This window comes from Diceros bicornis, chromosome 19 (assembly GCF_020826845.1).
Source record: "Diceros bicornis minor isolate mBicDic1 chromosome 19, mDicBic1.mat.cur, whole genome shotgun sequence".
Classification (NCBI taxonomy): Eukaryota; Metazoa; Chordata; class Mammalia; order Perissodactyla; family Rhinocerotidae; genus Diceros; species Diceros bicornis.
The window spans coordinates 31,059,240-31,071,137 of NC_080758.1; the positions used below are offsets into that span (position 1 = coordinate 31,059,240).

General features: G+C 46.3%; 1 protein-coding gene across 2 annotated transcripts; it reads right to left on the reverse strand.

Annotated features, from left to right (window-relative positions):
- Positions 1 to 403: 403 nt before the first annotated feature.
- Positions 404 to 8,988, reverse strand: SNRPB (small nuclear ribonucleoprotein polypeptides B and B1). Of its 2 annotated transcripts, none has more exons than XM_058563065.1 (7): positions 8,887 to 8,988; positions 6,423 to 6,574; positions 4,182 to 4,293; positions 2,560 to 2,712; positions 1,887 to 2,025; positions 1,439 to 1,564; positions 404 to 563 (listed from the first exon to the last, which is right to left on the reverse strand). In XM_058563065.1, the coding sequence occupies exons 1-7, from the start codon at positions 8,887 to 8,889 to the stop codon at positions 526 to 528; spliced, it is 723 nt and encodes a 240-aa protein (XP_058419048.1). In that variant the 5' UTR covers positions 8,890 to 8,988; the 3' UTR covers positions 404 to 525. The 2 variants fall into 2 exon arrangements, with proteins under 2 accessions (XP_058419048.1, XP_058419049.1); XM_058563066.1 differs by having other exon boundaries at positions 404 to 710.
- Positions 8,989 to 11,898: the final 2,910 nt, after the last annotated feature.

An 11,898-nucleotide genomic window follows, 5' to 3' on the forward strand; every position in this document is an offset into this window, starting at 1 on the left:
GTTACCCTGGGAGAAAGTTACACCAAAATTGTTCCTCTCCCAATGGAACTGGTTCTCATTTTTACTATTTGCTTCATATTTTATTGTACAAAAATGATAATCTAAAGTTCTGCTCAAGAAGCTATCTAGATGAGTGCTTTCCAAAGAGGATATACCGATTCACAAGCTCACCAACAGTGTTTATTTCAGCAAACTGATCTTTGCCAGTTTGATAGGTGAAAATGTCCCATTATAGTTCAATTTTCTAATTCTCTTGGTATGTGATGGGCATCTCTGCAAATGTGTAGTAAAATATAAGGGCAGCAGCTAAGATTAGGGCTAATTCTTTCAAGGCAACTCTTCTCGACTCTATTAAGCACCCAATTTATCAAAGATTTTTCTAAAAATAAACAGACACACCAGGTACCTTTATAATATTCTCTTAAGAGTTTATTATAAACTAGTTTCACAGGCCACAAGGAAATAAAAGGACTATGTACAGCCTTACGGGAAACAGGCAGGGAGCTGAGGAGGGCCAAGATGAGTCTAGGGCCTTGGTGGGCGCATTCCCGGGGGAGGGGGCCCTGTAAGGGAAACCAGACAATCCCGTGAGACTCCGCGAACAACGGCATAACAAACAAACAGGTCTGTGGTAACGTGGCCCTGGGGAATCGGGCCCACGCCTCTGTGGAGCTACTTCCATAACTCTGTGGCCAAGGGTCAAAGAAGGCCTGAAGTAAGAGTAAGAAGTTTAGTCAGTGCCTGATCTGCAACTCAAATCCCCAGCCCCGCCCCAGCCTCCCACACCCTGCAGTTAATCAACTGATTATAGGGATATACGTGGCATATGCGCTAACTGGGGACTTCTCTGGGGGCTGACTGGGTTCCCATGCTTATAAAACCCATAAACAGAAAACCTGAACTAGAGACACCAGGGTCACCCACTATGGCTTGGCAGAAAGAACACTGGTCTGGGAGTCAGGACACTGAGCTCTCTCTGGGCCTGTTTCCTTAACTATAAAAAAAAGGGCTAATCTATGTCAGCATTTCTCAAACTGGAGTTAAACAGATATACATAATAAATAGTATAGCAAAGCCCAGAGCCCCCTCTTAATCACCAGACAATACCAAATCAAAGGGCCTGAGACAATTCCATGACCTCTGCTGGGGACTCTTAGAATGCATTACTTCATAGCGCCCTGATACTGCTTGCACTGCCTTGGACATTGAGAGAACCCTAGGTACAGGGCTACTCTAACTGCTCTAAGAGGGAGGTGAAGTCAAGTTAAGAAATTCTTGTTCCCTCTCTCCTTTCTGGACAAATCTGTCCTCTAATAGTTTACTTCCATAGGCTTAAGGCCCAAAAGCCCAGAGGATATGGTCAAAATCCAATCTTCCCTCCATTTCCCTCCATGCTAACATGGCTCTAAGGAAGTCAGTCACTGCTGCAGGCACTTACCTCTCATCCCGGGGGGAGGGGGCCGCATCCCCGGAGGGGGCATGCCCATTGGAGTTCCTCGTCCCGGGGGGATCCCCATGGGGGGACCCATAGGAGGCCTCATACCAGGAGGTGGGCCCATCATGCCTGTAAGAGAAAAGTCCCAAGAATTTGGCTCAAGTGTCTATCTTAAAAAGGGAGCAGGAAACATACAAAGCTGTCCACCAAGTTCTCAGACGGATGGACCATTCCACCCCCCAGTGGAAAACTGGGACTTGAGCCAAAGAGGTGGGGGTCCCAATGGCTCTTGTCCAGTCAGTTCCATGGTCAGTCAGCCAGGCTGGATCTCAGAGTAATCCTGCTTAATTACACAAACTCGTCATCGGTTTCAGTCAAGGTTACGTCTCATCATGAATCCAGCTCAGGCCTCTTCTATCAATTAGCAATGGTCTCCCTATGGGTTTCTCACCTGGAGGGGGTGCCCCTCGGCCCATAGGTGGGGGAGGACCCCCACGGCCAGGTGGATACTGGGTTGGGGCCCCTGCAATACTGGCTGTGGCAGCAGCTGCAGCAGCTGCAACAGTGCCTCTTCCTTGAGGCGTCATCACCTAAGAGGACACAGGAAAGAAGTCAGACAGAATAGTATAGTGCAATGCAGCATCCCACTCTCCTCCCCAACTTGGTTAAGAAACAGCAGATGCCAAATCCCCTAAGCTATAACTCATGGCATCAGACTTCTTGTCTAAAACCATCTGCCAGAGAAGATCAAGCTTGAATGCCCAAGTCCCATCTTCCAGGCCTGAGTTAAGGATGCCCAATTCAAATTAGAGAAGGCACCTGCATTTTCAAATATGACTGATAACAGGTTGTAAGAGAATATATTTCAAATGTTGTCATGGAAACATTTCGCTCCAATACAGTTGGCTAAAATACCTTTTATGCATCTCTTTAATACCATCAACATAATTTACAATGGGAAGTTTTCCTTTTTGCTTGATTCTGGGACCACATACAAAGCACAGTGAAAAATTGATAGCCTGACAGTCATAAGTTGGTCATTCTGGACTCTTTCCAAACTGTGGACCCTCACTCTGTCCTTTATTTTAACCACCAGAAGTTGGTGCCTTTCTCCAACTCCTTACCTGTTGGGATGGCCCACCAACCCCACGGACTGGCCCAGCAAGTCCTGCAGGAGCCTGCGGCATGGGAACACCAGCTGGGATTCCTCTGCCAGCAGCTCTGCCGATCCCTGGGCCCCCAGCAGCTCCAGCAAGTGGCACTCGGGCAATGCCAGTCTGAAAAACAAACAAACATGCTAAAATGCTTGTGGCCTAGAGGATCAGAAGTACACTTTGGAATACCATTGCCAAGAGAGCCCTTCAGATTTACAGTGCATCAAAACAGTTTATAAAAACACTACCCACTCCTATGTGTTAACACTATTCCTCTGTCATCCAAGATTAAGTGCCTAGGTGTCACCTCTGCAGCAGGCTAGAAGAGAAGTCTAGAGAAACATGCCACAACGCAACCTATATGCACTCCTGTGAAAATTAAACCAACAAAGGGCCAGGGCTCCATTCAGAAGGGTATGGTAGACAAGAGCACTTGACCTGGCATCAGACATGAGGTCCAGTCCCAGCTGATTCTCACCTGGTGGGTGACAGTGGGCAAGTAATCCCACGATTTTGGGACTGTTTCCCCATCTGCAAATGATGGAGTTATGACAAAATTGATTGTGGTCATGAAGGTTTAAAACGGGTTACATCAGATAACAAATTCTACTGGAAATAGATACTAAGAGTTATGAATATGTACATATGCTTTGGCCCAAAACATATGGTAACATCCCTTGCAGACATTTATAAAAAACTGCAATGTAAGAGTCCAAAAAAAGGGAAATGAGTAGGATAAACTACTTTGTACTCACCTGAGAATATCTTTAAGTCATTAACACGACTTTCAAAAAGTATACAGCAAGTGGAAAAATGTTTACAACGTTAAGTGAAAAAGCAGAACAAAATATTACACGTATACTATGTGTTAAGTACCAAATAACAGATATATATGTGGATAAAAATAAAAACAAGGTAAGAGGATTATTCCTTCGATGAACAATGTCTTAAAATGAAAAAGGGAAAACAAATTTGGTTCGGTTCTCTACAGACTCTCCTATTTCTAAATGCAGGCTGGTGTTTATGGCAGGACTGCCTGGGATCAAATGCCATTTCACCACGTCCCAGCTGTGACACCTTGGCCAAGTTACTAAACCCCAGTTTGTTTTATTTATGAAGTGGGAATAATTTATCTCAAAAGACTGTTACAAGGATTAAATAAAATACTCAAGTGCTTGGCACACAGCAGATGCTCAATAACTGTTAACTATTATTCTATAACTGTATAAAATATATATTCTATTGTTTGGAGTTACAACTTTTTAAGGTCCAGCTAGACTGTCATCATATAAGAACTGACCCAGATGGCCTTAGGTACCTCTTCTCCTGACTCACTACGTATATCAACTAAGGAAAAGGGGAGGGCTTTAAAGTTAGAAACCTTCAAATTCTAGTTTTCTGTCTCCACTTCTCACTTGCAAGATAACCTCTTTAAGATTCTGTTTATTATCTGTAAAAGGGGGACAAAAATCAGAGGATGCCTGTGAGTACTGTAATGAAACGCAGGGACCCTAACATGGGGCCTGGCTCTTGGCAGGGCCTCTCTTCCACAAGGTTTCCTGGCCTTACACAGGCATTCTGCTCTGACTTACATCTTTGGGAGGAGGTCCCTCTACTGTCATTGAAACCAGGTTCTCCCCTCGAAGTAGGACCAGACCGAGGACTCGCTTCTCTTCTCTTTCTGCTTGTTTTGAGTTCTTTGGCCTAAAGACAGGTTTAGGAGAAGAAACAAAAAAGTAAGCATTAGAAAAAGGGTAAAGTTCATGTTCACCTGTCTAGGGGCCCTCCAAGATTTATTTTACACTGTATCTCCTGACAAATGGTACATAAACTTTCCCTAAAACAGCCCCTCTGGAAAGTCTTCACAGGTTGAATTTGTAACCCCTTAGGTGGTTGTCTCCCATGCCAAGAGGACACACAGACCAAGAGATGGGACAAGAGTTAAGAAAGCCCAGCCCTGGCTCAAATGTTATTCCGTAGCCATCGTGAAAGCCTTTCCTCAGTCAACTCTTCTTTGCCATTACCCTGTTCCCTCCCTTCAGCTTAAGGCCTCGCCAGTGTCAGGAGGCAGCTAAACAATTCCTCAAGTCAATTGAATCCCACTCACTTCACTTACACGCAGTATCCGTCTAGAATTCCATTCAAGCCCACACGCCTAGAATTCCATCCCTCACCTCACATCAGAAATAGAAGCCATAAAGGAAAAAGAGTTAACTACGCTGAAATTACACCTCTGTCCTCAAAGCACAAAAACAGAAACCTCCAAACAGCAACAACCAGAAAGGGATGAACAAAATAGCAATGTAAACCGGACAAAATAACCACAACACAATAGTGGAAGGGAAGAAAAAGCCAAAGCTAATACCTTAAAAATAAAGGAAAGACAAAGTACCTGATTTTAAAAAATAACTTAAAGGTTTCATTTTAATGATATTTTATATTAAATCCACAGTAGTTTTCTATGGGTGGACATTTTTTCCTTTTTTGGCTTATCTGTATTTTCTTATTTTTTAATAAAAGCATGTATTGCCCTTTCACAATTGAAAAAAAAAAAACCTTCTGGGTATTTTAATTTTTTCTCCATATACTTTTATGTATTTTTTAAAAATCTGTCTAGGGGCTGACGCCGTGGCTTAGTGGTTAAGCGCGCGCGCTCCGCTACTGGCGGCCGGGGTTCGGATCCCGGGCACGCACTGACGCACCGCTTCTCCGGCCATGCTGAGGCCGCGTCCCACATACAGCAACTAGAAGGATGTGCAACTATGACATACAACTATCTACTGGGGCTTTGGGGAAAAAAAAGGAGGAGCATTGCCAATAAATGTTAGCTCAGGGCCAGTCTTCCTCAGCAAAAAGAGAACTGGCACGGATGTTAGCTCAGGGCTGATCGTCCTCACAAAAAAAAAAAAAAAAAAAAAAAAAAAAACTTGTCTAATAAACATTTTTTATTGGCAGAATAGTTAGTTTCATTTAAAAAAAAAAAAAAAAAACAGAAGAGAACCACTTGGAATAGTTCTACACTGATCTGTCGGTCCCTCTCTAACACATGCCTGGCCCTCAGCCATCCCTACCGCATCTTCTGTCCTGTACTTCTTCACCTCGTGCGACAAAGAAAACAAGAGCCTCAAAGGGAATTCACAGCCACTGACAACATAATATGGACACTGCATGTAGCAAAAGAGAGCTGGATGATCACGGAAGTCATATAACCTCTTTGGGCCTCAAGATGCCTTGAATGGAAAATAGGATAAAAAGCTAGACCACATCTTTTAATAGGCTAGAAAGATCTCTGAGTCCTAAGGGAGTTATCCAATAACTTATGGAATTGTAGCAAAGTAGAAAATATCTCCAACTGTTTCTATGAATGCCAACAAAAATCACTGGCCCCAAACCCACAAGGGGAGCTGAGCACTTACCCTGAAGAGGGTCAGAGGCTTCTTAAAGCAGTTTCAGACCAGGCTGCACTGGGAGAGCCCTTTAGGCTACAGCTTTACAAATAGGCAATGAGGCCAGAAAATCAAGCTCTCCCCCCTTACACACCTGTGGGGAGAACATGAGAGCCCTTTACCCCAGTACCCAGGGGCACGCAAAACCAGAGAAACAAAAAGCCTAGCAGCCCTCCTGACAACTTGTGCTCTAATAGGACTAGACAGGAACATTTACTGAGCTAAGAAAGGAGACTTCTCAGTGGCCAATGCCCCATTTAAATCTGCCCTCTAAAACAGGAGAGCAAACCGAGGAACCAGCTAGCTACATTACCACCTGTCACTTGATCCACCCACCCAATCCACTCCCTCCCACCCATATCCCTCCCCCCATAGCCCACTCCTCACTTGATCTTCCTGAACTCATCACAGTCACAGAGGATCAAATTCATATGCTTGTCAAAAGCCTTGAAGGTGCCAATGAAGATGCGGCCATCTTGCAGGATGCACCTCATCCTGTAGTCGATGTGCTGCAGCATCTTGCTGCTCTTGCCCACGGTCTGCAAGGAGAAATCAAGAGGAATGAGACTCAGCTCTTTTGGACCCACACACCCCTGGTCCTTCCTAAAAACTTTCCCCTTGAACTTCTTTTCTACATCTGTCTTTCTCAGTAGATTCTCAGCTCTGTCTTCCAGCCAGGGCCCTTTCCCAGAGAATTCTCCCATGTCACCTTGTTTTCAGCCCTGACCACTGTTATTCCCCCTTCCCTTAAAATCATCTTGCTCATATTACAATTGCCTTTGTCTATGTGTGACAGTTTCAGGGGTGAGAGGGCAGGGTGTCTCCAAACTAATCAAATCCACCCATACCAGAGACAGCCATCTGCCACTGTGCAGGCTACAGGTGTGACTCCAGTGCTGTGGAACACCCACACCCCGTTACAAAGAATGAGTAAAAGAGCTAGAATGGGACCGGCACTAAAAATCCAGTCAATGAGAAGTTGTTATCAGAAAGGAGCTGATCAACTTGGAAGTGAGAACGAAATCCCCAAATTAAGAATTTGTTAGTATGCCGTATGCCTTCAAGACTACCTTTGGGAGAGGAAACCCTTTTGTTGGCCAGGGTGCTAACTGATCAGTTTGAACACACAATGGTTTTTAAGAATATGTTACTTGTCATGGTTCTTAACTAACCCACCTTTTCTGCTTTATAGCTTGGCTTCCAAGTAGCTTTGCTAAAGTAGAGAGACTACAGAGACATCACAATGCAAATTGTCAAGTGCCCTGGGCAGTTATATTCTCTCTAGAAACAAAAGACCCGGCATTTGATCTGTGTGTCAGCCTCCTATCGGACTGGTGTGGGCCATCCAAGTACCTTCCCCGTACCAGGCACTGTGTTTGTTGTTCATCTCTGCAAGCTTGGACAAGAACAGGTTTTTTGGACCCACAAATGTCTCGATCAGAACCTTGACTCCTGCCACCCTGGAGACCCAGGTTATGTGGCTCAGTCTCCCTTAGATGACCACTTTAACCAGCTTGCAATCACAGCTTCTAACCACACAGATCTGAACCTTTATGGCAACACTTATTGGCCCATCTGCCTTGTGATAGCTCACTCTTACTGGGTGCTTACTGTGTGTCAGGCACTGTGATAAGCACTGTACATCTCATTTAGTCCTCAAAATCAGATCCATTATTATTCCTATTTTACAGATGAGGCCACTGAGGCTGGGAGAGGTTAAGGAGCTTGCTCTGTCTCACAGCCAGGAAGCTGTGTTGGAAGCCAGTCAGCCTGAATCCAGTGCCTACTCTTCTAACCAATTCCCCAACAATATCCTACCAAGTTTCCCTGCTTCCAGCTTACCCAATACGTAACACCCACAGAACAGATCTTTCCGAACACAACTTAGTTCATGTCATTTTGCTGGTGAAACCCTTCAACGGCATGCCTTACCAGCAACAGGCGTAAATAGCATGTAAAGCCTTTAGTAACCAGGCTCCTGCCCACTCCACCCACCTCATCTTCCACCTCTTCCCCCCTCTCCCCCTCCAGGAACTTTCAACAGCGCTACCCTCATGCTTTGCCCTTGCAGTGCTGCGGATCTGTATTATTCCCTCCCATTTACACCGGAAGACGCCTGACAATCTTTTATGATTCTGCTCAGGAATCATCTACTCCAGAAAGCATTCTTACCCCGCCCCCCGCCGTTACTTGGACTTAATGCTGAATTACCACTCGGAATTATATCATCTGTCTCCAACCAGAAAGTGAACTCGGTGAAGGAAGGAAACATTCCATTGTGCAGCCCCAGCGCCTGAAGTCAGACACGCTCAAACACATGTGTGAACAAACGAGCGGAACTCTTCCTCCAGACATTCTCATTCACGCTCCCGTTCCCCTCCCCATCTACTAGACCCAAGACCCTCGAGTGTCGGCCACAAGCCCTTCCACCTCCTTCCGCGACTCCCCCTCCGGCCCTCGGCCCCGTCACAAGCCTCAGCCTCTCGGGCTCGCCCAGTCCTCCCGCGCGCGCTCTAGCGCCTGCTCCGAAACCCAGAAACACATCCACTCCGCCAAAGTTTACTTAGTGCCTACGGCGTTCCAAGCAGAGCGGCTGCAGCGGCGAGGAGAGCCGCGGTTGTATCCTCGCCCCCAGCCAGCGACCCCGGCCTCGGACCCCCAGTTCCGGCCTTCACCTCCCCCACCCCGCCGAACCGCCGAAGTCCGGCTCTTCCCAGCTGGGACCGAGCGGCCGCGGCCCGGGCCTTCACCGCCATGAGCGGGCAACCCACGGCCTCCTCCCCCATCAGTCGCGGTGCCCACTCCACGACAGACTCGGAAGCTCCCGCGCCGCCGGCCTGCGCCTCCTTACCATGGTGGCGGTTCTGATGGCTCCGATTCCCGCCGGATTCACCTCCGCAGAGGCCTAGACGCCCGCCAGTAGGCCGCTTCCCGCCGCCGCTACCGGAAATGCGGCCGCCGGTAAAATACGGTCGGGTAGAAAGCTACTTCCGGTCCCGGCGCCCGGCTCTTGAGTTCCGGCCAAGACGTGGAGCTTAGGCTCAGAGTGGGGCGGAGCTAACATCGAACTGACCTCTCCGAGAGGCTTGGACACCTTCCTGGTTTCAGTCCCTACACGAGCTGCTCCGCGTCCCCCTCATGCCCCGCGCCCCGGCCCGTTACCTCCCGGTCCTCATCTCCCACTCTCCCCTGGCTGTCTCCCCCAGCCACTATCCCTGCTTTTCCGTGAACTTGCTGGACGTGCTCCCGCCTCAGCACCTTGTTGCCTCTGCCTGGAATGTTAGTCGTCCGGCTTTGTGTGTGGCTCATGCCCTCACCTTCAGAACTTAAGCTCAAACGACATTTTCCCACTGACGACTCCCTGGCCATCCTGTTTAAAAGGGCAGCCTTTCCACTAATCCCTGCTTTTTCTCCTTAACGTCGATCGCTAACATACTATATATTTTTGCTAATTACTTTATAATCCCTCCCCATTAGAATGGAAGTTCCCAGACTATGGATTTTCCTTTGTGTATGGTTCATTGCTGTAGTGCCTAGAACACTGCTTAGCACAAAACAAAGGCTCAATAAATATTTGAATGAATGAATGAGTCAATCAATCAATCCATCCCATCTGGTCCCATGACTTTTGAATACTACCGAAATGCTCAGGAATTTGAAATTTATTCCTCTAACCCTGGTCTCGTCCTTTAACTCTTGGCCTTTTCTATCCAGCCGCATGCTTGGCATGGATGTCCGACAGGTATACTAAATTTAACATGTTGAAAACTGAATTCTTGATTCTATTCACTCTTCTTGACAGTGTTCCCCATCTCAGACATTTCTCGAACTAAGAAACAGAAAGCAGGGCCCGCCCGTGGCTTAGCGGTTAAGTGCGGGCGCTCCACTGCTGGCGCGCCCTGGGAACCAACGCAGCGCTTCTCCAGCCATGCTGAGCCCGCGTCCCACATACAGCAACTAGAAGGATGTGCAACTATGACATACAACTATCTACTGGGGCTTTGGGGGAAAAATAAATAAATAAAATTAAAAAAAAAAAAAAGCAAAAGGACAAACTTGGAAGCATCCTTGATTTCTCTCTTTCTCTCCCATCTCATAATCCATGAGGCTATGGACCTCACCTTCAAGATGTCTTGAATCTGACTGTTGTCACCTGCTCCACTGCTACCACGCTAGTCCTAGCCACCATCATCTCTACCTTGGATCATTTAACGAGCCCCTAACTGGTCTCTTTGCTCCCTCTCTTACTCTCACAGCAGCCAGAGGGCCCCTTATATAAAGTACCGGAATTATACCAAATGATGTCATTGCCCTGCTCCCCACCTCCCAGTAACTTCCCAGCACACAGAATAAAATCTAGCCCTGCATCTCCCTCCAACCTCATCTCCCTCAATGTTCCCCTCATTCACCGTCCTTCAGCCACACTAGTCTCCTTGCTGTTCCTCAAACCCAGCAAGGAGAGCTTCCACCTCAGGGCTTTGTAAGGCTCACACCATCCCTAAGATGTATGTTCTGTCATCCTGTTTCTGTCAACCTGTAGATGAAGAGATGGAGGCTCAGAGATGAATTATCTTGCCCAAGGTGGCAGAGTCAGAAGGGGAATATAGTTCCATCTGGCTCCTCAGCTGTTCCTTTGGCTTCAAGTTACCCTGCCTCCTAACATATCATTCATGCATGCATTTTTTTTTTTTTTTGAGGAAGATCAGCCCTGAGCTAACATCCGTGCTAATCCTCCTCTTTTTGCTGAGGAAGACTGGCTCTGAGCTAACATCTATTGCCAATCCTCCTCCTTTTTTTTTTCCCCAAAGCCCCAGTAGATAGTTGTATGTCATAGTTGCATGTGCTTCTAGTTGCTGTATGTGGGACGCGGCCTCAGCATGGCCGGAGAAGCGGTGTGTTGGTGCGCGCCCGGGATCCAAACCCGGGCCGCCAGCAGCGGAGCGCGCGCACTTAACCGCTAAGCTACGGGGCCGGCCCCATGCATGCATTTTTTAAATATTTATTTAGCACCTACTAATGCCATGCACTGTTACTGGGGTACAAAGTCCCTTCCCTGAAGGAGGTTATGTTCTCATGATAAGACAGACAATAAACCAAATGAATAAGTATACAAAGTAACATGAGAGTGACATAAAAAAAATAAATAAAGTAGGGTAGGGAGACTCAAGAGTGATGGGCTGCAATTCTCACGAGATGGTCAGGGAAGTCCTCTCTGAGGAGTGGCATGTGAACAAAGAACTGAATGAGGTGAAGAACATTCTGGACATTTCTTATAAAGGGAATCATATCATACATGGTCTTTTGTGACTGCCTTCTTTCATTAGCAGAATGTTTTCAAGGTTCATCCATTTTGTGGCACGTATCAGTTTTCATTTCTTTTTATGGCTGAATCATATTTCATCGTATGATTAGACTATTTTTGTTTATCCTGTCATCAGTTGATGGACATTTGGGTTGTTTCCACCTTTTGGCTATTATGATTAATGCTGCTATAAACATTTGTGTGCAAGTTTTCATGTGGACATATGCTTTCATTTCTCTTGTGTATATACCTAGGATTGGAAATGCTGGGTCATATAGTAACTCTGTTTAATTGTTTGAGTAACTACCAGACTGTTTTCCAAAGTGGCTGCACCATTTTACATTCCCATCAGCAGTGTATGAGGGTTCTGATTGCTCCACATCTTCACCAACACTTGTTATTATATGACTTTTGGATTCAGCCATCCTAGAGTGTGTGAAGTGGTATCTATCTCATTGTGGTTTTGATTTGCATTTACCTGATAACTAATGATGTTGAGCATTTTTTCATGTATTTATTGGCCATTTGTATATCATCCTTGGGTTGTGTTTTGTTACTGAG

What these genes read in the sequence shown, in the direction of transcription:
- SNRPB (XM_058563065.1), bottom strand. An exon ending in AGGGACCTCCTCCCAAAGAT is followed by an intron (nt 2,713 to 4,181) that starts GTAAGTCAGAGC and finishes TTTGTTTTTCAG; the next exon opens with ACTGGCATTGCCCGAGTGCC. An exon ending in CCCTCCCCCCGGGATGAGAG is followed by an intron (nt 564 to 1,438) that starts GTAAGTGCCTGC and finishes TTTCCCTTACAG; the next exon opens with GGCCCCCTCCCCCGGGAATG.